The sequence below is a fragment of the Haliotis asinina genome, chromosome 4 (assembly GCF_037392515.1).
Source record: "Haliotis asinina isolate JCU_RB_2024 chromosome 4, JCU_Hal_asi_v2, whole genome shotgun sequence".
Taxonomy (NCBI): domain Eukaryota; kingdom Metazoa; phylum Mollusca; class Gastropoda; order Lepetellida; family Haliotidae; genus Haliotis; species Haliotis asinina.
Genome location: NC_090283.1, coordinates 35,466,715 through 35,493,813, shown reverse-complemented (window position 1 = coordinate 35,493,813; position 27,099 = coordinate 35,466,715). Strand labels below are relative to the sequence as shown.

Below are 27,099 nucleotides of genomic sequence, written 5' to 3'. Positions count from 1 at the left end.
CCATGGCATCATGTACAAGAGATCTCGGTATAGGCCATGGCATCATGTACAAGAGATCTCGGTATAGGCCATGGCACCATTTACAAGAGATCTCGGTATAGGCCATGGCATCATGTATAAGACACCTGGGTATTGGCCATGGCATCATGTACAAGAGATCTCGGTATAGGCCATGGCATCATGTACAAGAGATCTCGGTATAGGCCATGGCACCATTTACAAGAGATCTCGGTATAGGCCATGGCATCATGTATAAGACACCTGGGTATAGGCCATGGCATCATGTATAAGACACCTGGGTATAGGCCATGGCATCATGTATAAGACACCTGGGTATGGGCCATGGCATCATGTACAAGAGATCTCGGTATAGGCCATGGCATCATGTACAAGAGATCTCGGTATAGGCCATGGCACCATTTACAAGAGATCTCGGTATAGGCCATGGCATCATGTATAAGACACCTGGGTATTGGCCATGGCATCATGTACAAGAGATCTCGGTATAGGCCATGGCATCATGTACAAGAGATCTCGGTATAGGCCATGGCACCATTTACAAGAGATCTCGGTATAGGCCATGGCATCATGTATAAGACACCTGGGTATAGGCCATGGCATCATGTACAAGAGATCTCGGTATAGGCCATGGCACCATGTACAAGAGATCTCGGTATAGGCCATGGCATGATGTACAAGAGGCCTGGCTTTTGGCAGCAAGCATCACACCTTTTGAAAGGTTTTTTCCTACGATAAAAATGCACATAATGCATCTACAAGTTAGTTCAGATTCATTTTAAGAAAAATGTAATTCATAACATCCAGATGAAGCTTCCAGGATCATTTCCACTCACTTATTTCTCTAAGTAATTGAAAGTAAGGATAAGAATAATTTAAAATAGTACTTAGCATTTCTTACTTTTACAAAATAGAGGCTAAGTAACATGAGAAAATACTAGAAAATAGTGGCCATGCTGGGATTTGAATAACCAACCTTGTGATTCAAGGTTGGACACTGTCTACATGATAAACAGGTTAACCCAGTAATCATGCTGACGAGGTATGGATGCTATCTGTGCAAATATACCATGCCCTGCTACACCTGCATTTTCAAATCTCTGTATGAATAACATGACTTAGGAAACATATGCCCGAAAAGACATTTTAAAATTTTTGCAGGAAATGAACTCTACTAATCTGAAATCTGAAATAGATATTTCCTTCACAGGTATGCATCAATACCAATAAGACGATGCATCATGGAAATCATATGGACCAAGTTGCTACTGTCTCACAGCCCCTGCTGCTGATAATGAAACTGCACCAAGTTTCCAGCATTCGTAATGACAAGCTTTTCAGATGATATATCATTCTCAATACTATGTGTTGTAGATCCATCCAATATGCTATGTGAACTATTATCATTATTACGTTTTAAGACTCAAAATGAAAAATTTTCAAGGTTGGAAGGTCCTGGAAGTCAGTCCAGAAACCTACACACAGGAAGTATTGCCTAGTTGAACCCACAAAGTAATTCTTGAGAATATGTAGACACCCCGTGTCCCACCCAACCCCAATACTACAGCATTCTGCACTAACAGATTATCAGACATGCTGCTGGAGGTAGTGACAGGGCACATGATTTCGCTTGTTCTAGCAGTAAGGACAAAACATGATGGCTTGGGATATGTCTCAGACTGTACACATTATCTTGGTCGTACCATAGATGAACCTCAGAATTAAAAACAGGCATGGTGTAGATGCTTCTCTAAAGGATGAGACTTTTAATGATACCGTTATTATTATTATTTCCTTAATCTGTATCACCTCAAAGGGAGGAAGATCACTTTAGATAACAACAAGACAATGTACTTAACTAAACTCTGTCTTTGTCTGTGGACTCAAGCTATCTGAGTAAATTAAGAAGTCAAAGTCTGAGGTTAACATGTAACCAGACAAGTTGGTCAGCCATGCTGGTCAGCCATGCTTGGAGTATACATGGGCTGTGCATGATACAGGTATTGTGACAAAGGCAATCTCTGTGACTAAATGCACCCTGCCACTTCTTATTCACTTTAAACAACAACAGGTTCCCCTTAGATATGACAAAGTATCCAATCCTCTCCTGTGACCACTCATGCATGATGTGCCTTCCAGCTGTGGCGGAGGGGCAATCATCATGACCTTAGTTAGGTCACTGAACTCTGACCTTACATGCCCTGTTCTAGCTTTGTCAACTTCTGTTTTGTACAGATAATTTAGGGGGGGTCAGCTATTTTGCTTTTAATTTATTATTTGAAATAGGTGGTGGGGCCATGTGTTTTGTACATAGAATGCATGGGGGGTTATTGTTTTGTCCCAAGTATTGAAGGGGGCGCTACCGGATTTGTACAGAAAAAATATAAAAATCCTCATTGTCACCCTAGTGATAAAGCAGGATATATATACTAGTAATGTACATGAAGCCAGTGGTGATTCTAAACAAGTATATGCAATTAAAAAAAAGCAGATAAAAGAAAATTAAAATATACGAAAGCTGGTAAGGTGTTGTTACAGTGGATTAAGCAATAGAAGAAAATACATAATCTACTCAAAAAAGAAATGCATTGCTGAAAAGTGTTATCAATTTATACACTTAAAGTTCAGTAATACAGGGCAGTCATGAAGAAAACCTGAATGAACATTAATGGTCCAATGCTGCAAGAAACTGTACATCACAAATGACATGTGTTCCAAAGTCAAGGTCGCAGGGCAGTCAGTATCTTGTGTGGCCATCATCAGCATCAATGGTTGCTTGGCATCAGCGTCCCTTAGGCTGGAGCAGATTCTGGATGAAGTGTCTGGGAATGAGTTGGTACACTTCCCTCAAGGCCACGAACAGGACAGGTAATGTCTGTGGCTGAGGGTCATGCTGTCGCACACGACGATCCAATTCATCCAACAAATGTTACGATCCGGTGATCGTGAGGGCCAATCAAGAACCTGAATGTTGTTCTCTGCAAGGAAATCCCTAGTTATTCACGCTGTACACGACTGAGCATTATCATGCTGAAAAATGACGTTCTGGTGGTTCATGAAAGGAAGGACATGAGGCCTGATGATTTTATCATGGTAACATCGAACTGCCAAATTGCCCTTGACCCGAATGAGATATGTCCTGCCACTGTATGATATGCCAGCCCAAACCCACTGTCATCACCAAATCTGTCCACTTCCTGTACACAATTTGCAGTGTTGCATTCGTTACGTCAATATATACATGCTCTTCCATCGGGATTTCGCAGCATGTAATGTGACTCATCACTGAAGATAGCAGTTCTCCACCTCTGCAATGGGCATGGGAGGTGTTGGCGACACCACTGTCCCCAATGTTGACATGTAAGGACAGGTCTTCGCAAAGGTCTTCTGGAATGAATGCCAGCCTCATGTAAGCGGTTCCTCACAGTCTGATCTGAAATCTGAGTCGTGGCACTACCGATGTTGTGGAGGATGCTGTGGTGAACCTGTTCCATAAATGTCAAAGCAGAATAAACCTGTCCTGAGCGGGAGTGGTCACATAGGGGTCAACCTGACCTGGAGTGATCCCGTTTTGACCCTAGCTGTTGGTAGTGATGCCAAAGTCTTGCTATGGTACTCTGGGACACATTCAGTTGCCTTGCAATTGCAGACTGAGACTCCCCAGCCTCCAAATGATCAGTTGCATTGTTGCGCTGAGCATCAGTAAGTCTAGGCATGACTTTAACACCAAAGTTAAGATTGTCAACTGTCCCAAGAGCGTTCAAGCCCCCTGACTTTTATTGGAAATGATGCTTGGAATGTCTGTGCAAAAGGAAAAGCATGAATTTCTTCCCGTTCACAATTTATTGCATTTATTGAGGAAAACAGATTTTGGTGCGTTTTGGTGAGTTGTCCTCAATGACAATGGATTCAAACTCGGAAACGTTTGCAGTCAGCGTTCACCATAGATATACAGATTACACAGACACTTATGTTTCAAATTTGAAAATTTACATGGAAAAATACTACCTATGTGTTTCTTTTTTTTTTGAGTAGTATATATACATCAAGAAAGATGCTTAAATTACATGCACATAGATATCTTACAGAAAAACATACAAGCACTTCTGTTTTAATAACAGCAATTCCAATCTCGGAAACATGTGCAATACAGTACGTCTTTGGACCAGAAAAATCCCAGACATTTAACTTTCATTACAGAGCGAATATCACCACCAAGATCACCCAATCACAATTTTTGGCAGCACATTAAACCCCCAAAAGAACTTATTCGCATGAATCTGAATATACCTTTACCTTCACCATGTTATATTACTTAGCCTGTACAGACCCTGGCCAAGTTCACTTAAACTGTTTTAGGCTTAGTAAAAAATGAGTGACCTTAACCTTCATGTATATTGGAGTTCTATGTCATGAGTTGAAAAAAGTTTCTTTACAACCTACATTTCAAGCAAAACGCATTCCACAAAGAGTTATTCAGCACAAAACAGAGGTAGCCATTTTCCACAAATTCTCCCAGTAACAACACACATTTTAGAATTTTTTTGTATGGCAAAATATTGTCAAGATTATGCATACTACCCCTTCATACAGAAAGTAGTGTCATGGGATTTCTTAAATACAGAGGACTACAAGCTAAAACATAGCTTAAAAAATTTGAATAAAGTATGACCTCATAACAGGAATTAGGAGCATGGTAAAATCGTGCTCAAAATGAGAGAGAGAGAGAGAGAGAGAGAGAGAGAGAGAGAGAGAGAAGAGAGAGAGAGGGAGAGAGAGAGAGAGAGAGAGCCAATAAGTCATCAGTGGGAACAAGCGTTAAATGTTTAAGTATCCTTGTTTCCAAAGAGAAGATATTTATGATGTGTTTCAGTCTTGCAAGCTAATAAAACAATCTCGCCTCTGGCATAAAGAAGGACCTTAGGGCCTTCCTGCCCCAATGACAAAACTGTCGGTCTAGCATAACATCAGGGCCTGGGACACCTTCTTATCACCTGAACACAAAATTGATCATCTGCACAGTGAAGCTTCTCACTCACTCAAACACATCATAAGTAAGACAGGAATGTCCTCATTTCTGATCTTTTAGTGTGATCTCTTTTAGTGTGATCTCTTTTAGTGTGATCATGCCATTAGTCCTAATTTCTAAAATGTAACATGTGGCTTGTCCTACAAAGTAAGTAATACACAGAGCCTTACAGAAAGAGATAAAATGTAACATGTGGCTTGTCCTACAAAGTAAGTAATACACAGAGCCTTACAGAAAGAGATAAAATGTAACATGTGGCTTGTCCTACAAAGTAAGTAATACACAGAGCCTTACAGAAAGAGATAAAATGTAACATGTGGCTTGTCCTACAAAGTAAGTAATACACAGAGCCTTACAGAAAGAGATAAAATGTAACATGTGGCTTGTCCTACAAAGTAAGTAATACACAGAGCCTTACAGAAAGAGATAAAATGTAACATGTGGCTTGTCCTACAAAGTAAGTAATACACAGAGCCTTACAGAAAGAGATAAAATGTAACATGTGGCTTGTCCTACAAAGTAAGTAATACACAGAGCCTTACAGAAAGAGATAAAATGTAACATATCATACTTGCAACTGTGGCAGAATGTAATCCCTCAGTAAAGTAGGTATGTAAGTCAGCTTGGGGGGTTCTTTGCCTTCAGCCTTCTGTCCAGAAATGAATTTCAATTGTTTCTGTACCACATGACAAGAGTTTTTATATACAACAGTTCTCTTTTCTGGTCACTGCTGCCATCTCAACTCATGACTGTTATAGCATTGCACCTATTGGGTAAGTGACTTTAGATGTCTTAACATTTATATTAATCATAAGGAGGTTAGGATGTGGTGCTTTAATTAGAACAGTTGGCAATATCATCCACATGATGATATGTTGTAAATATTTTGTATTCATCATTACACACTGGCATGTATTTTGATATTTAATAGCAACAGCTACTGAAATTAATTATTGGGATTGAATTAGTGTACTGAATTAATTCGAAACATCCTAAGTCTTGTATGAGTAGGTGAACTGTTATGTTTATTGTTTTATATGTCTGACTTCAGAACAGAATTTCCATGTTTCGAATCCCAGCATGAGAATAAAAAATCTTATAGCTGCTACACTGCTGCCAATTGTGCAGCTGAGCATGTCCATATTTAATATGTGCATAACAAGTCTAAGTACCCTGATGTTTCTAAGTACCCTGATGTTTCTAAGTACCCTGCTGTTTCTAAGTACCCTGCTGTTTCACAGGCCAATAATTACGATATACATTCCATAATATCCAAGAAATGAGTTAATTTGGTTCAGAAGTATGGCCATGATCAAAGCCAGACAAAACTGAGGACCATCTAGGACTGATGAATTACTAAGTCTTGCACTACATGACTAGAGATGTATTTCTGTCTGAATGTCACTAACAGTAGATAGGTAGAGCAGTACAAATAACTATGTGCAGGGAGTATGCTAGTAGTTAACAGTGTTTAACCTTGGTTTGTGTACACATACATTACACTGTTGGTATTGGACTTGACACCCAAAATGAATGTCTGCTGCTGCAGCACCAGCAGAAAGCCAACCCACCACTGACCAGGATGTCAGGCTGACACCAACATTTGAACTGAACATTCAACACATGAATGGCAATGAGCTCAACCTTCAACACATGAGCAGCAATGAACTGAGCATTCAACACACAAGCAGCAATGAACTGAGCATTGTAAACCAAAAGTTACTGTGTTCTGTAATCTGATTGGTTGAAAAACATGATTAAATGGTATTAGATTCCCGGAAACTGAAAGACTATTCACCGCGTATTGACACGTAAACAATTGTTTTGTTGTGTCATCAACAGTGGTGACGTCATTCAAATCATATTGTGACGTAAAGTTAGAATGACGTCACAAATGAGCAACTCCAGAAGCTACCATGAGAACCAGCTGAAACGGCCAGCTGATGACACTTCACTGCTGTGTCCGTATTCGATGTAAACGAGTGCAGACACTAAAACCCCTTTGGTTTACTTTTGTGTTTACAATGTCGATAAACATCATGTGTAGGCCAATTTCTGGGTGTTATTATTTGAAGCACTGGAATATTTCATTTGAAACCTCCGGCTGACGCCGTCGGTTCCAAATGCATTCCCGTGCTTCAAATACTCAATAACACCCGGAAATTGGCCAACACATGATGTTTATCTCCTAATTCAACACACAAGCAGCAATGAACTGAGCATTCTATCACACCAGCAGAAAGCCAACCCACCACTGGTCAGGATGTCAGACTGACACCAACATTTTCTCAATAAATGAGACAACAGTGAACTGAACATTCAACACACGAACAGCAATGAACAGAACATTCAACACATGAGCAGCAATGAACGCAGCATTCAACACATGAACAACTCAAAATATGATCAATTTCTTTTCAAAAAAAGATCAACGAGTCAATCCACCTGTTCATTTTACAACAAACTAGTATTACTGCTGCATATGCACATAGACAGTTGTCCACCTTCCTGGTTGCATGGAAAACTGTCCACCCTTCCGGTTACACAGACAACTGTCCACCCTTCTGCTTACAAAGCCAACTGTCTACCCTAAAACAAACTTACACAGACAACTGTTCATGCAACTAGTTTCGCAGACACCTATCCATCCCTCTGGTTATACAGACAACTGTCCACCTTTCTGGTTACACAGATAACTGTCCACCCTACTGGTTACACAGACAACTGTCCACCCTACTGGTTACACAGACAACTGTCCATCCTACAGGTTACACAGACAACTGTCCGCCCTACTGGTTACACAGACAACTGTCCACCCTTCTGGCGCCACAGACAACTGTCTATCTTTCTGGTTACACAGACAAATGTCCACCCTACTGGTTACACAGACATCTGTCCACCCTTCTGGTTACACAGACAACTGTCCATCCTTCTAGTTACACAGACAACTATCCACCCTTCTGGGTACACAGACATCTCTCCACCTTCCTGGTTACACAGACAACTGTCCACCTTCCTGGTTAAACAGACAACTGTCCACCTTTCTGGTTACACAGACATCTCTCCACCTTCCTGGTTACAAAGACAACTGTCCACCCTTCTGGTTACACAGACAACTGTCCGCCCTACTGGTTACACGGAAACAAATGTCCACCATTCTGGTTCCACAGACAACTGTCCACCCTTCTGGTTACAAAGGCGACTGTCCACCCTAATGGTTACACAGACAACTGTCCATCCTTCTGGTTACACAGACAACTGTCCACCCTTTTGGTTACACACACAACTGTCCATCCTACTGGTTACACAGACATCTGTCCACCTTCCTGGTTACACAGGCAACTGTCCACCCTTCTGGTTACACAGACATCTCTCCACCTTCCTGGTTACACAGACAACTGTCCACCCTTCTGGTTACACAGAAAACTGTCCATCCTACTGGTTACACAGACAACTGTCCACCTTCGTGGTTACACAAATGTCCACCGTAATGGTTACACAGACAAGTATCCATTCGTATAGTCACACACACAAATGTCCACCTTCCTGGTTGCGCAGACAAATGTCCACCCTACTGGTTACACAGACAACTGTCCATCCTACAGGTTACACAGACAAATGTCCACCCTACTAGTTACAAAGACAACTGTCCACCCTTCTGGTTACACAGACAACTGTCCACATCCCTGGTTACACAGACAACTGTCCATCCTACTGGTTACACAGATAACTGTCCACCCTACTGGTTACACAGACAACTGTGCACCCTACTGGTTAGACAGACAACTGTCCACCCTTCTGGTTACACAGACAAGTGTCCACCCTTCTGGTTACACAGACAAATGTCCACCCTACTGGTTACACAGACAACTATCCATTGGTCTAGTTAGACAGACAAATGTCCACCCTACTGGTTACACAGATAACTGTCCACCCTTCTGGTTACACAGATAACTGTCCATCCTTTTGGTTCCACAGATAACTGTCCACCCTTCTGGTTACACAGACATCTCTCCACCTTCCTGGTTACACAGACAACTGTCCACCCTTCCGGTTACGCAGACAACTGTCCGCCCTACTGGTTACACAGAAACAAATGTCCACCTTTCTGGTTCCACAGACAACTGTCCATCCTTCTGGTTACACAGACACTGTCCACCCTACTGGTTACACAGACATCTCTCCACCTTCCTGGTTACACAGACAACTGTCCACCCTTCTGGTTACACAGACAACTGTCCATCCTACTGGTTACACAGACATCTGTCCACCTTTGTGGTTACACAAATGTCCACCCTACTAGTTACACAGACAACTATCCATTTGTATAGTCACACACACAAATGTCCACCTTCCTGGTTGCGCAGACAAATGTCCACCCTACTGGTTACACAAACAACTGTCCATCCTACAGGTTACACAGACAAATGTCCACCCTACTAGTTACAAAGACAACTGTCCACAGTTCTGGTTACACAGACAACTGTCCACATCCCTGGTTACACAGACAACTGTCCATCCTACTGGTTACACAGATAACTGTCCACCCTACTGGTTACACAGACAACTGTGCACCCTACTGGTTACACAGACAACTGTGCACCCTACTGGTTATACAGACAAGTGTCCACCCTTCTGGTTACACAGACAAATGTCCACCCTACTGGTTACACAGACAACTATCCATTTGTCTAGTTAGACAGACAAATGTCCATCTTCCTGGGTGCACAGACAAATGTCCACCCTACTGGTTACACAGATAACTGTCCACCCTTCTGGTTACACAGATAACTGTCCATCCTTTTGGTTCCACAGATAACTGTCCACCCTTCTGGTTACACACACATCTCTCCACCTTCCTGGTTACACAGACAACTGTCCACCTTCCTGGTTACTTAGACAACTGTCCACCCTACTGGTTACACAGACATCTCTCCACCTTCCTGGTTACAAAGACAACTGTCCACCCTTCCGGTTACGCAGACAACTGTCCGCCCTACTGGTTACACAGAAACAAATGTCCACCCTTCTGGTTCCACAGACAACTGTCCACCCTTCTGGTTACACAGACACTGTCCACCCTACTGGTTACACAGACAACTGTCCACCCTACTGGTTACACAGACAACTATCCACTCGTCTAGTTACACAGACAACTGTCCACCTTCCTGGTTACACAAATGTCCACCCTACTGGTTACACAGAAACAAATGTCCACCCTTCTGGTTACACAGACAAATGTCCACCCTTCTGGTTACACAGACAAATGTCCACCCTACAGGTTACAAAGACAACTGTCCACCCTTCTGGTTCCACAGACAACTGTCCACCCTACTGGTTACACAGACATCTGTAAACCCTTTTGGTGCCACAGACAGCTGTCCACCTTTCTGGTTATACAGATAAGTGTCCACCCTTCTGGTTACACAGACAACTGTCCACCCTACTGGTTACACAGACAACTGTCCACCCTATTGGTTACACTGATAGACAGCTGTTCCTCTAGCTGCTGGGATTCCTGTGCAGATTGACAGTATTGACAGAATTTTTTTTTTATATCAAAGCAGTTACTAAGAAGACACCAGCATATAAAATTGCATTTGTAAATATAAATGCACTAAATACATGCACCATTTAACAAGGGTAACACTGCTGTTACAAGGCAAGACAAGATGATGCACTCTTGTCTTCGTCATTGCTACAATGCTATGAGGCTTGTCCAGGAACTTCCAACACTTAACAGCATACAGCGGTACTGGGTGTGTGACCAGTCAGTCCATACATAGGTCGCTGACTGAGCAACTGGCCACAGGGTAATCAATAACCTACTAAGATTAGCCGCTTTGTCTAGACTTGCTTAATTATTGAAGCTTGAGTTGGCATCAACATCCCACATAAAACATTGTAATTTGTCTCATATTTCCGCCTCATGTTTAGGCCTCATGTAGAAGTTAGAGATTGCGTCTATTAAAAGTGAAGCAGGTTTCGATGTCGTATCCAGCCTTAATGCTATCATACAAAGGTTTTGTCTGCATCCTGATCGATTTTTCGCGAAACATGCTTGACAAACAGATCATTCTGTGCCTCCCTGCCAGGCCTGTCTGTCAGCAAAGTGTCTGAGAGCAACACTGGCTGATGAAACAAGCTTTACTTGTATGAAGAAACCTCACCTCCCAACAACTAGTAACACTACATGTAGGCACCGCAGAGAGTCAGTAACACTAGAGACTGAAAGTATGACACTATGGGCTGAATGCATGAGTGAGTACCACTGAAAGTATGTAGACACTGTAGAGGGAGCAAGACTATGGATTGATATATGAAGACATTGTAGAGGGAGTAACACCATTGTAGAGGGAGTAACAGTGTTACTGAATGTATGAAGACACTGTAAAGGTAGTAACACAAGGCAATGAATGTATTGAGACTCTATAGAGGGGAATAAATGAATAACAAAAACCTTGGTCAACACTCTCTTATCTAGCAAACTTATGATTCACTCGCTGTGAAATATTTAATTATTGTTACATAACTGAAATAGTTGTTGCAAATCTCATTTTGGAAAAAACACATCTGAGAGTCTATCATTGATTAGAAGAGGAATACAATCACTTATAATGAAGGAAAGTCTATTAGGTGGACAGTGCTGGTCAGTTCAGCACTGAGCAACAGCTCAACAAATGGTCAATGAAAGTTATCATCTCTTGTGACCATGGGAACCGTTCTGAATGAGGCACAAGAGACAAGATTAAATGTCAGCTGGTTGCAGTGAATGTAAAAGTCATTACTTCTGATACAGTATTCATAACTGTTACACGAGACATTTGACCTTAATACATAATGCATTAGTGACTGCACTGGCTTCCAACCCACCAGAGATGAGGCACCAGTCTCCTTTGCCTTGGATAATGGTAAAGTAAAGCACATCTTGTCAGCTAACACAAATCAATAGAGGTAAGGTCACCACGGCAACACATTGCACACTGCATAGATCTACCAAACAAACTTTCCATATGGGAAGTGAAAGAGTGAAGTGTTTGAGATTAGAAATGATTTATTACCAGTATATATATACAATTGTGCTGTCCCCTAACAGCATCATGAAATGACAGCACACACACACACATTGTCTGACACAGGTATACACAGCTTGACACAGGAACATACAGTTTGACACAGGTACATCAGCTGACTGACCTAATAAAAAGCCTGACATAGGAACATAGAACTTGACACATGTACGTACATTCTGACATAGGTATATGCTGTATGACACAAGTAGAGACAGTCTGACACAGGTATATATTGCATGACACAGCTAAATACAGCATGACACACTAGCATGAGGCAGGTAAATACTGCATAACACAGGTACATACTGTCTGACACACGTATATACAGTCTGACAGAGGTACATACTGCATAAGACAGGAATATACAGCCTGGCACAGGTACACACAGCACGAAATGGGTATATACTGCATGAAACAGGTGTATACTGTATGAGATGGGTACATAAAACATGAAATAGCCACATGTTGCTTGGGACAGGTACATACTGCATAGATAGGAATATACAGCCTGGCACAGGTACTTACATCATGAGACAGGTATATGCTGTATGAGACATGCACATACTGCTTGACACAGGTATATACTGCACAAGACACGTATATATAGCCTGACACAGGTACTTACATCATGAGACAGGTATATATTGTCTGAGACAGGTGTATACTGCATGACAGAGACATGTACATACTGCATGAGACAGGCACATGCTGCATGAGATGGGTAGATACTACATGAGACAGGATATACAACCTGGCACAGGTACACACAGCATGAGACAGGCATATACAGCATGAAACAGGTTTACATTGCCTGAAACAGGTATATGCTGCACAAGACAGGTACATACTGCATGAGACAGGTATATACAGCCTGGCACAGGCATATACAGCATGAAGCAGGTAAATGCTGTCTGACATGGCCACATACTGTTTCACACAGGTATGTGTTGACTGACACAGGTCTTTCTGATACAGCATTGACTATTGTACCCAAGATACTTGACCTTAATTTGACCTACATCTAGGTGTACCTCCTACTGATCACCTCATCTACCTGTACCTAACAGTGATCAAATCACCTACCTGTACCTTATACTGATCACCTTATCTACCTGTGTCTCATACTGATCACCTCATCTACCTGTACTTCCTACTGATCACCTCATTTACCTGTATTTAACACTGATCACTTCATCAACCTGAACCTTCTACCTCCTACTGATCACCTGATCTACCTGTACCTAACACTGATTAAATTATGTACCTGTACCTTATACTGAACACCTCATCTATTTGTACCTTAAACTGATCACCTTATCTCCCTTCACCTCATATTGATCACTCTATCTACCTGTATCTCATACTGATCACTTCATCTACCTGTACCTCCTACTGATCACCTCATTTACCTGTCCCTAATATTGATCATCTCATCTACTTGTACCTCATACTGACCACTTTATCAACCTGTACCTCCTACTGATCACTTCATACACCTGTACCTTCTACTGATCACCTCATCTACCTGTACCTCCTACTGGTCACTTCATCTACCTGTACCTCCTACTGGTCCACTTATCAACCTGTACCTACTATTGTCATGAATGTCGTCTGCCTCTGTTAGTGAGCAGGTATGCCACCAGGTATCCAGAGTGCTGAAACTGTCTGTGTCAGTGAGCAGGTATGCCACCAGGTATCCAGAGTGCTGAAACTGCCTGTGTCAGTGAGCAGGTATGCCACCAGGTGTCCAGAGCATTTGGTCTGCCCCTGTCAGTGAGCAGGTATGTCACCAGGTGTCCAGAGTGTTTGGTCTGCCCCTGTCAGTGAGCCAGTATGTCACCAGAGGTGTGTTCAGAAGAGGGAGCGCCCGCACAATTCCCTCATGCGAGCTCTTGCATGGGTCCTGAACGGATGCGAGAGCTTGCTCACATCAAACCATTTGTGACCAACTCGTGTTATTCTGGGAAAAAGCTTTTCGTCTTCTTGGTGGAGGTTACAGAAAGGGGCGAGTGGTGATGAATGACATTAAACATGTATAAGACAAAACGTTATGGATATCAACTTCTTCTTTATGCTTTACACAATGTTTCTTGGCTATTCCTTGCCCATTTGTCAGGTGGATGCTAACTAATGACAATGATTTGAATGGGTTTTTTGTCTATTAAACATGGTCGCCATCTTTGTTTGCTTGGCCAGGCAGCTCTGGGGATAGTTCGTGGGCGCTCACGGGCGCTCATCTGGGCACAGGTGTTCAGGATCAAGTGCTCGCGGGAGTTCGCGGGTGATCGTGATTCTGAACAAGCCCCAGGTGTCCAGAGTGTTTGGTCTGTCACTGTCAGTGAGCAGGTATGCCACCAGGTGTTAAGAGTGCTTGAACTGCCTCTGTCAGTAAGCAAGCATGTCACCAGGGGTCCAGAGCATTTCGTCTGTCACTGTCAGTGAGCAGCTATGCCATCATGTGTCCACAGCATTTGGTCTGTCACTGTCAGTGAACAGCTTGTAACCAGGAGTGCAGGGTGTTTGGTCATTTGGTTTGCCTCTGTCAGTGAGCAGCTATGTCACCACGTGCCCAAAATGTTTGGTTTGACTCTGTCAATGAGCGAGCATGTCACCAGGTGCCCGGAATCTTCACTGTGCCCCTGTCAGTGTATGTCACCAGGTGTCCAGAGTTTTGGGACATTTGATCTGCCTCTGTCAGTGAGCAGCTGTCACCAGGTGTCCAGAGTATTTGGTCGGTTGATTTGTCTCTGTCAGTGAGCAGGTATGTCAACAGGTGTCCAGAGTGCTTGTTTGCCTCTGCCATTGAGCTTGCCACCAGGTGTCCAAAATAAATGGTCTGTCACTGTCAGTGAACAGCTATCTCACCAGTGTAGCACACAACAACATGACACTCTCTGTAAAATTCACCTTACAATCCAATACATTCTCATAAACATCAATGTGAAAAATGGTTCTCATTAATTCTTTCTGAACAAACTTATTATCTTTCATGAAAACAGTATAAATTTCAGAGGTAAAAAAAGACACTGTCCTCATCCTGTTATCGGTGGCAGTCTAAACACCTTTCAAAAGTGGCCAGCCCATGCCAACCAGGCTGTAATGTGGTGTCTGCTGCACACCCACCAGCTGCTCTCCTGGGGCCACACAAACACTTCTCACAGCTTCCTAGACACCGCGTCTCACAAAAGTGCCAACAGCAGAATGTGGGTGAGACTCCAATAAATAAGTGATGCTGAAAAACAGTGGGTCAAATACTGACCAGTTAACCATGCATTGGTGTCCTCTCTCACACGCCACACTGGCTGAAGTAACTCTTTGGGACCCAGCCTAAGGTTCACTTCTGACAAGAGGAAGTGAGCTGAGTCAGTAACTTTGAATCTTCACAGTTTTGGATAAACTTTGGCATGGCTGCTGACCACAACTGCAATGAACCCAAAAGTAGCTCTCCATGCAATAGTGCTGCAAAATGAAGCTCGGAAGTCTACTAGTAAGGTCAACCCCAGGACCTGATCAACACCCTGCAATCAGTCTAGCAGTCCAATTGATTATATCTTAACTACAAATTTCAGTGTCTTGGTTGTTGGGGTGATGAACCTTTCAAATCACAAGAAACATCTTGCTTTGAACTGCTACTTGTCTCATCCTTGCTGAGACAGACAAAGCAATACAACAGCTGTTTGGTTGGTTGTGACCTGCCATATCACTTGCCAAATAGACAAAATGTTTCTCTACAGTCAGTGGACAGTTTGACTATTTCCCCCTGGTATCAAAAGGTGTAAGACATTTGTATTTTGTTAGAATCATATGCCCTACACTCATACCATTTTTCCTAGAACTCAGGTTTTTATTATGGTGACATAATGTCAACGTTTACTCTTTGCTACTCAGTGGGTGAAGATTATTTAATGAAACATGGTGGCAGGCTAGATGGCTAGTTACAGCTTTACAGGCCTTGCTGTTTCAGAGGAGTTGCTTAGCAAGTAAAAGACATGGATGGATGAGAAACCAAAAGGACAACCAGTTGCGGACATCACAACTCAGCTCTCTGGACCTGTCTCCATACTCCTAACTTAGGGTGAACTTCTGCAGACACTAACCACTGTCATAACATAACTTACTAACTGAATGTTTCTTCATTTTCTCACAAGGAGGCTTGTCATTTGTGCTTTTATTTGAAACTATAGAGAACTTACTGCCATGAAAGAGACCTTCTGAACACTGATTATAAGTGTTACTGGTGACCACCACCTGGGCCAGCCAGGTGACAGGATGTACATATTAATAATCCTCCAGCTAGGTGGACTTTATTCACTTTCTCATATTGAAATCCAGTCCGACAAAGTGATGTTTCACATGAATGTGACATTTGTGAGCCCTAACTAAGGGTTTATATAGCCAAGAACTCAATGCTAAATATGCAAGTCTAAGATACTATAAATCTTTCCAGCTCAGTGAGGAGAAGGTTAACCTAATAAAAAATCATTTATATATTAATGTGTTAATATATATGACAAGCTGAAGCCATGCTTCCTGCAAAGTAGTTGTTATATATTGAAACTGCATATGTCCCATGACAGACCTAGCACATGCTGGTGTCACCATCTAAGTGATTTCACTAGTTTCACTTCAAAAAGTGCTACAAGTTACTGTGATGTCTCCTTTTAATTTGATCGTCCACTCCTAGATGAATGTTGACACTGATGACATGGGAGTTATCTTCTCCTGACAGTTCCACCCAGTGTTACTAGAGAGCTTCCTGTCCATGGAGCAATGGGAGGTTAGTACTGACACATTGACAACACTGCTATGTCAACCTGTAGCAGGATGTGTATGTGACCAATCACATACATGCAGCCATGAAAGTTGCTACACTAATAACAAAGCTATCTCCATAATAGCATGGGTGTGGACGTAAGGATTACAAAAGGTTATCTTGGACAAATTATTCAGTCTCAACTACATGCTGTAGAGAACTAGCAAAATTTCACTAAGAAACAGCAATATCACTATCAGTGGTACAGGGCGGGGCAGGATACACACTAATTGTTTTGAATAGGATAAAATAATGTACTTTAAATGGAAAAAGTAATTGGACTTCAAATAAAAGGGTTGTAATTGTTATGTTATTGAATATAACAGCATAATATTTAGTCATTCTTCTCATCAATAATGTATCATTCTACCAATAAACAGAGCAACACACCCTAAAAGAGGGGTGGTGTAACAACTTATTGAACAATAGCAAAATCAGGTTTGACCACCATTTGTGTTCATTCAGATGAAACAGGAGAAGTGCATTTAAGACACCAGATAGGTAAAAACAGCCTGCCCAGGATCAGCCCACATGAGATTGCCTTGCTGCTTCTGGTCCAGTTGTAGCTGTTCTTCCATCTCATCCCAGATATGTTCTGTAGGGTAGAGGACTAGAGGTCCAGACAAAACAGCCAGCCATGGCAGTACAGTAATGTTGTTTTGCCTGGAATGGTCTGTTGTAACACATACAACATGGGCAGGCATTTTCTGTGTGCGTTGTGCTCACTCAACTCGTGCAGACTTCTGTAATTAACTGGTCTCAACCAAGGAAATGCAAATGCTTTTAATGTGGCCGTTTGGCATCAACTCTAGACAGACACCAACCAAATGTGTCTGTAGTGTAGACTTCTACTGAAATACTCTCAGTGTTGACTTGTTTCAGATGATATCTGGTGTAACATTGTGATTCTGTAAACATGAAGATATCTCGCAACTTTGTTTTGTGCTGCTCTGGTATGGAATACACTGTGTAGAAGATGATTTTCCGAAAGCTGTGGCACTGTGTAAGTGATATTTGTGGTTAAACCAAGTGTTTTAAAAATGAAAGCTCAACAAACACTGTGGTACTGACATTAGAATGCCATGCATGTGTCCACCATGCTTCCAGCAAAGGGGCAAACATTCAAACTGCATGCCCAGCATTCACATGCTTATGCAAATCAGAACTTATAAACTGAAGAGATGTATTCATGAACATGTACTGGACAATGCATTATTTCACTTAAGAATGATTTTCCTTTCAATGAACCTCATATGGAGCATAGTTATCATTTTTGTTAGTATATATATAACATGTCCACAAATTAAAGTGATGGTGACAGAAAGTGAAAGGACTTTACAGTCAGTGGATGAAGACAGGCGATGGTACAGTCAGTGGATAAAGACAGGTGTTGGTACAGTCAGTAGATGGAGACAGGTGATGGTACAGTCAGTGGATGGAGATGGGTGAAGGTACAGTCAGTGGATGGATATGTGTGATAGTACAGTCAGTGGATGGATATGGGTGATGGTACAGTCAGTGGATGGATATGTGTGATAGTACAGTCAGTGGATGGATATGGGTGATGGTACAGTCAGTGGAAGGATATGGATGACGGTACAGTGAGTGGATGGAGACAGGCTATGGTACTGTCAATGGATGGAGACAGGCAATGGTACAGTCAATGGATGGAGACAAGCTATGGTACAGTCAAAGGATGGAGATAGGAGATGGTACAGTTAATGGATGGAGACAGGTGATGGTACAGTCAGTGGATGGAGATAGGCTATGGTACAGTCAAAGGATGGAGATAGGAGATGGTACAGTCAGTGGATGGAGACAGGCTATGGTACAGTCAAAGGATGGAGATAGGTGATGGTACGGTCAATGGATGGAGACAGGCTATGGTACAGTCAATGTGACTGTAAAATCAGTGGACGGAGGTGGGTGATGGTACAGTTAGTGGATGGATATGGGTGATGGTAGTCAGTGGATGGAGATAGGTGATAGTGCAGTCAGTGGATGGAGAAAAGTGATGGTACAGTCAGTGGATGGATATGGGTGATGGTACAGTCAGTGGGTGGATATGGGTGATGGTACTGTCAGTGGATGGATATGGGTGATGGTACAGTCAGTGGATGGATATGGGTGATAGTACAGCCAGTGGATGGATATGGGTGATGGTACTGTCAGTGGAAGGAAACAGGTGATGGTACAGTCAGTGAATGGATATGGATGATGGTACAGTCAGTGAATGTATATGAGTGATGGTACAGTCAGTGGATGGATATGGGTGATGGTAGTCAGTGGATGGAGACAGGCTATGGTACAGTCAATGGATGGAGATAGGCGATGTGACAGTTAGTGGATGGAGACAGGCTATGGTACAGTCAATGGATGGAGACAGGCTATGGTACAGTCAATGGATGGAGACAGGCTATGGTACAGTCAATGGATGGAGATAGGCGATGGTACTGTCAATGGATGGAGACAGGCTATGGTACAGTCAATGGATGGAGACAGGCTATGGTACAGTCAGTGGATGGAGATAGGCGATGGTACAGTTAGTGGATGGAGACAGACTATGGTACAGTCAATGGATGGAGATAGGAGATGGTACAGTTAATGGATGGAGACAGGCTATGGTACTGTCAAAGGATGGAGATAGGAGATGGTACAGTTAATGGATGGAGACAGGTGATGGTACTGTCAAAGGATGGAGATAGGAGATGGTACAGTTAATGGATGGAGACAGGTGATGGTACAGTCAGTGGATGGACATGGGTGATGGTACAGTCAGTGGATGGAGACAGGCTATGGTACAGTCAATGTGACTGTACAATCAGTGGATGGAGGTGGGTGATGGTACAGTCAGTGGATGGATATGGGTGATGGTACAGTCAGTGGGTGGAGATAGGTGATGGTGCAGTCAGTGGATGGAGAAAAGTGACTGTACAGTCAGTGGATAGAGGTGGGTGATGGTACAGTCAGTGGATGGAGATAGGTGATGGTACAGTCAGTGGATGGATATGGGTGATGGTACAGTCAGTGGATGGATATGTGTGATGGTACAGTCAGTGGATGGATATGGGTGATGGTACAGTGAGTGGATGGATATGTGTGATAGTACAGTCAGTGGATGGATATGGGTGATGGTAGTCAGTGGATGGAGATAGGTGATAGTGCAGTCAGTGGATGGAGAAAAGTGATGGTACAGTCAGTGGATGGATATGGGTGATGGTACAGTCAGTGGGTGGATATGGGTGATGGTACTGTCAGTGGATGGATATGGGTGATGGTACAGTCAGTGGATGGATATGGGTGATAGTACAGCCAGTGGATGGATATGGGTGATGGTACTGTCAGTGGAAGGAAACAGGTGATGGTACAGTCAGTGAATGGATATGGATGATGGTACAGTCAGTGAATGTATATGAGTGATGGTACAGTCAGTGGATGGATATGGGTGATGGTACAGTCAGTGAATGGATATGGATGATGGTAGGCAGTGGATGGAGACAGGCTATGGTACAGTCAATGGATGGAGACAGGCGATGTGACAGTTAGTGGATGGAGACAGGCTATGGTACAGTCAATGGATGGAGACAGGCTATGGTACAGTCAATGGATGGAGACAGGCTATGGTACAGTCAATGGATGGAGACAGGCTATGGTACAGTCAGTGGATGGAGATAGGCGATGGTACAGTTAGTGGATAGAGACAGACTATGGTACAGTCAATGGATGGAGACAGGCTATGGTACAGTCAATGGATGGAGATAGGAGATGGTACAGTTAATGGATGGAGACAGGCTATGGTACTGTCAAAGGATGGAGATAGGAGATGGTACAGTTAATGGATGGAGACAGGTGATGGTACAGTCAGTGGATGGACATGGGTGATGGTACTGTCAGTGGATGGAGACAGGCTATGGTACAGTCAATGTGACTGTACAATCAGTGGATGGAGGTGGGTGATGGTACAGTCAGTGGATGGATATGTGTGATGGTACAGTCAGTGGGTGGATATGGGTGATGGTACAGTCAGTGGATGGCTATGGGTGATGGTACAGTCAGTGGGTGGAGATAGGTGATGGTACAGTCAGTGGATGGATATGGGTGATGGTACAGTCAGTGGGTGGATATGGGTGATGGTACAGTCAGTGGGCGGATATGGGTGATGGTACAGTCAGTGGGCGGATATGGGTGATGGTACAGTCAGTGGGTGGATATGGGTGATGGTACAGTCAGTGGGTGGATATGGGTGATGGTACAGTCAGTGGGTGGATATGTGTGATGGTACAGTCAGTGGGTGGATATGGGTGATGGTACAGTCAGTGGATGGATATGTGTGATGGTACAGTCAGTGGATGGATATGTGTGATGGTACAGTCAGTGGGTGGATATGGGTGATGGTATAGTCAGTGGATGGATATGTGTGATGGTACAGTCAGTGGGTGGATATGGGTGATGGTATAGTCAGTGGATGGCTATGGGTGATGGTACAGTCAGTGGGTGGAGATAGGTGATGGTACAGTCAGTGGATGGATATGGGTGATGGTACAGTCAGTGGGTGGATATGGGTGATGGTACAATCAGTGGATGGATATGTGTGATGGTACAGTCAGTGGGTGGAGATAGGTGATGGTACAGTCAGTGGATGGATATGGGTGATGGTACAGGCAGCATGTTCCATTGTATCCATCCTAATTTTCCTTACAAAAACTATCAAACCAAAAATTAAATCAAAGACAGTTCAAATCAGGCCTTTTTTGGTCACTGTGATATGTTGTTTGTTGAGACATCCAAGCCATTTCAAGCAATGTCTCGACACAGGGAGAAGTCATCCATCAGACTGTAGACTACTTGATCACTAAGACCAAAACACTGACATTGACAGAGTGACCACTGTTTGGTCTTGTAGCTCAATTACAGCACACAGATACAACACTAGGCGCATAAGCTTCCGGGCAATCTTCTGTCTTGTAAAGTTGTCTTGGGGAATCTAGGTCTCTTGGGCTCTCGACTGACCAGTCTTCAACACTGAGAAGGCAGCTACTGGTCAAGTAATCAATGTTGCCACAAGCCAAGATAATCAGGCCAATACTGTTACAGGTGTCTATATATAGTTAACAATGTAGGACCACTTCTGAGAGATGTAGCTGTCCCCAAGCAAACAGGAATGGTCAGATTATGGCAGGTGTCAAACTTGTGCTGGAATGAAAAATCTGCAAGATGCTATTGGTAACATGGGTACAAAAACACGCACTGGCCATGGCAAGCAATTGTGACATTGCTGATATGTAATACCGTATATACACGCATAAAATGCAAGTTTTTCATCCTAGAATGAGGGGGTCTGGAAGGGGGGGGGTCGCATTATACACGGGGTGTAAGATCTTACATTTATTTCCAGCTGTTTCACTTTCAGTTTCCACTGACAACCAGCGTTTGATAGCCATCCCAGCACTTCACAAGAAAACTTTGCATTCAGTACGAAATAACTGTTAATATCTGAAATAAAGACCATTTGTATCTTGTTTCCTTGTTTTTTACGTATACTCTCTGTAAATAAAGTTGAAATGACCATCAATCCAGATTTACAAGCCCACTGACACGATAAACAGACATGAGAATGACAAATTGTACAAAACACTGAAAAATCAAGCTAGGTCAAGGGGGCTGCTCTTTCCAGCCATTCCAGCCATTCAGTCAAGGCCTTTTAGATGATCATCATTTTCACCTCGCTTGATAATGGTAGCCATTTTCCTGCAAAATCCTGTTCACCACGGACGCAAAGGTACGGCAATTCACTCCTTATACATTACCACTAGAATAGGTTACTGATTGTGCCATATACTAAGAACTGGGGTTCAGAAACTCGACACATTGCGTAGGTTTTGCTGGTTCACTTTCTGTGTTAGAAATATAAACTTCGCACACAGTTAGCAAACACTTCCGTGTTTCATGAGCGAGATCATCTCATATTTCATTTGTCTATTTAGTATATTACTTCCAGAAGGGGGTCGCATTATACGCAGGTATAAACGGTACACAGCATGACTCTTTGACATAGAATATATCTGTATAACATGTGTTACAAATATACTGCACAGCATGTGATGACAACAGGGTTCCCAAAACTATGTAATGCATAACTGTAACAACTATTTTGGGGAGGAGTGAGTGAGTGAGTTTAGTTTTACGCCACACTCATATTCCAGCTCTATGGTGGCGGTCTGTAAATAATCAAGTCTGGACCAGACAATCCAGTGATCAACAACATGAGCATCGATCTGTGCAATCGGGACCCGATGACATGTGCCAACCAAGTCAGCAAGTCTGACCACCCGATCCTGTTAGTCGCCTCTTACGACAAGCATACTCGCTTTTTACTCCAGGACTTTGTGAAGGAACAGGACAAAGGTGGACTCATCATTAGTTATGATGGATTACATCACACAACTTGAATGATACTGTCAACATGAGGTCCACCAGAATGACAGTTAACAGCCCTTTCAAAACAATAATTCCTCCAACTTGAGTAATTCAACAATAAGTCAGTCTGAAATTACAGACAATGAACATGTCCATTACTACATTACTGTTTGCAAAGAAATTGTGTTTAAAATGATGATGATATCTTCAAACTGGCCAACTATTAGAAAACAGTGGTTTTCAGCTTATCTATTTTGAAGAAATGTGAGTTACCAATATTCCTGCCAGAGACTATATGCAGCAGCCTCCGTCACTGGCGGACACTGGCCCATACCACAGTCTGGTGGAGGCAAGCATGTGATCCTGGTGGACATTGGTCCATACCACAGTCTGGTGGAGGCAAGCATGTGATAACTGAGGACATCGGTCCATACCTAAGTCAGGTGGACGCTAGGATGTGATCTTCGTGGATATTGGCCCATACCACAGTTTGGTGGAGGCTAGCATGTGATCATTGCGGACACTGGTCCATACCACAGTCTGGCGGAGGCTAGCATGTGATCATTGCGGACACTGGCCCATACCACAGTCTGGTGGAGGCTAGCATGTGATCATTGCGGACACTGGCCCATACCACAGTTTGGTGGAGGCTAGCATGTGATCATTGCGGACACTGGCCCATACCACAGTCTGGTGGAGGCTAGCATGTGATCATTGCGGACACTGGCCCATACCACAGTTTGGTGGAGGCTAGCATGTGATCATTGCGGACACTGGCCCATACCACAGTCTGGTGGAGGCTAGCATGTGATCATTGCGGACACTGGCCCATACCACAGTTTGGTGGAGGCTAGCATGTGATCATTGCGGACACTGGCCCATACCACAGTCTGGTGGAGGCTAGCATGTGATCATTGCGGACACTGGCCCATACCACAGTTTGGTGGAGGCTAGCATGTGATCATTGCGGACACTGGCCCATACCACAGTCTGGTGGAGGCTAGCATGTGATCATTGCGGACACTGGCCCATACCACAGTCTGGTGGAGGCTAGCATGTGATCATTGCGGACACTGGCCCATACCACAGTCTGGTGGAGGCTAGCATGTGATCATTGCGGACACTGGCCCATACCACAGTTTGGTGGAGGCTAGCATGTGATGCTGGTGGACATTGGCCCATACCTCAGGCAGCTGTAGGTTAGTCTGTGATCCTGGTGGACAGTGGTCCCTATCACAGTCTGGTGGAGGCTGCATGTGATCCTGGTGGACATTGGCCCAGTGTTATTATCCAGTAGAAAGCTGTTTACATATTCCTTGAATGGTTCAGATATACTTCCTTAACTAGATGAAAATATTGCTTCCTTGAACCTAAGACTATAAAAATCCTGACCACAGACATTGCTTGAATGCCTAATACAACTTCATTTCAACTGGTCAACTGGTCTTGGACCAAGTCTCATTTGATACAAAAGTGCAAGTAAATAGAACCTAGTGCATGGTGTGTCAGACAGACAATCCAGCTACACTTCATGGTCACATTGTTGCTAAACCCCAGACAGGTGGTCTTGGATAAATGAAAAGGTATTGAGACCAGACACAACATGACTTGTACATTATCCACTGTGAATGGTCAAACATACTCATCACTTCTACAGGAAGACACAGAAATTTGGCAAAGTGAAGAGCACAGGGCTAGAATACCACCAGCAACATAGGATTGTGTGATTCCTGTAATTGTTCACTTATAGGACAGTTCTGCTACAAGTTCTGAGGAATATGACAAACTTCTTTTCACACAACCCAATCATGATGTTACTAGCCACATGTGAATGTGTATTTATATATGAAATGGGGCATGTACTCTGTATAAAAGTTCCATCATTTCTGTGTCATACATTAACACAAAACATGTATCTTTCATTACACAGAACATCCTCAAGGATCAACATTTGTGTACTGAGTCAGCTTGTGTAAAATGAAACAAACTAATTTCAAATGGCATTTTCCACTATTTACCCACAGTTGTACTTAAGAGGTCAACTGGTCTTGAACTGGATTTGCAAAGTCTCTGAGATAGATAATTAATAGTTAAAATGAAAACTTCTAACAAAATATTAACAACAGAACAGTCCTGTAATGCCTGCTTTTTTAGACTTGCCCGTTCAAAGGACAGAATTACAAAGCATCCATGGACTTAGCATTCACCATTCTGTACAGCCTTGGACAGTAGATATCCCTAATCCTACGACATTAATCACAAAGTAGCGATTCTTGTGTTGATGGTCAGCAGCATCGCAGTCACCAAAGCTAAGCTGAAGGTGGAGTCTTACATTCTGGACCAAGGTTTGGACATAAGGTTGTACACATAAGGTCATTTATCATAGATTAAGTCATGAATAATGAGAAGTGATATAGTTGCACAGGACTCTCAGGATGGCTGACAGTATATTGGGGATTAACAACTGGTATTAGCATCACCATGACTGGTAAGCGTTTCTACACATGTCATAGCCAGAAGGTAATTGGGGTTTGGGACTAAATTTTACATTCAGAAAAATGTTGTCCCTAATAAGTTGTTGTCAGTGTAATTAGCTGAACTCAAGTACAATATGTCAAAGGCATCTACTGTAGCCCTGATTGGTAACCTGCAGTTCTGAAGATTCTCCAACTGCAGGTTCAACAAACAATCAAAGACAAGCACAAATGGTGTTCAACAATCTAACACAAACTTAATCATTGACTGCCACTTTGCCCATGTCTGACCATAAGTCAACAAGTAACAAAATAGAAGATGTCTTCAAATACAAAGCATATATTGCACACCCTCTATGTATGAAGAAAAACACTTTCAGTGCACAAAGTGCACTCTTGTATCCTTCATGTCACATACATAATTGTGTCTATGGAGTAAAATGAAGTAAAGCAAGTTCTGAAATGTCACAGTGACCTAACATTTTAAATTCAGATTTTAAAATCAATAGTTTGAAGAATGCCCATATTACATATCAAATATTCATTTTAGTGATAGTGTGGTGACTGTGTAACTAGAGATTATCTTACAATCAATAGACAAAAGTAGTATTTTTGCCTTCTACAACAAAAAAACTAAACATGTTCAAATCATGAATATTATCACATAGTCCATATTTGTGGATCATAAGTTTGTATCTCAATGCACAATGTACGTGGCTGGACAGTAGTAGGTGAATGGAAAAATAACTAACACAGTAAAGAAAGTCTTATACATTGTATGTATATAGCTATGAAAATACATAAAAGCATAAAACAGCATTATTAATCCTGAAACAGACACTCAAGGAAGACACACAAATGGTCCAGTGAGGGCTGTCACTGGCTCAACCCAAACATATTCCACATGATTGGCACGCCACCAGTGAGTGACAGTTGCAGTCCTTGGTGAGAGCAAGGTGACATGATGGCGGTGATGGGTCACCAACAGACCAAGTCCTCAGACTAGGTGCACAAGTCCCTCCCACAAAACTTCATTACCAGGTAGTGCTTGTTTCCAAATATAAACTGGTCTTCCCTCTCCGATGGTGACATTACCATGGCCAGTATTTACTCAAACCTCTCCTGTCACTTGCAGAAACCTATTTTGACTGTTACTAAAGAGTTTCAGTGCCTTAATTACATTTATACTAAAAAGTCCCCACACCTGGAATTTAAACCTAAAATTGCATAAATCCCCACAGCATTGATACCATATTTGGATTGTTAATATCAGCC

General features: G+C 42.7%; 2 protein-coding genes across 3 annotated transcripts in view; one reads left to right on the top strand and one right to left on the bottom strand.

The window, feature by feature from the left end:
- LOC137281516 (muscleblind-like protein 1) overlaps positions 1-27,099 on the bottom strand; it is a 100,096-nt gene that overhangs the window by 72,592 nt on the left and 405 nt on the right. The window lies entirely within an intron of this gene.
- LOC137280911 (uncharacterized) overlaps positions 13,804-27,099 on the top strand; it is a 78,880-nt gene continuing 65,584 nt past the window's right edge. The window contains exons 1-2 of the mRNA XM_067812097.1: positions 13,804-13,893; positions 14,317-14,466. Coding sequence (XP_067668198.1) covers positions 13,804-13,893; positions 14,317-14,466 — 240 coding nt within the window. The remainder of the gene's footprint in view (positions 13,894-14,316; positions 14,467-27,099) is intronic.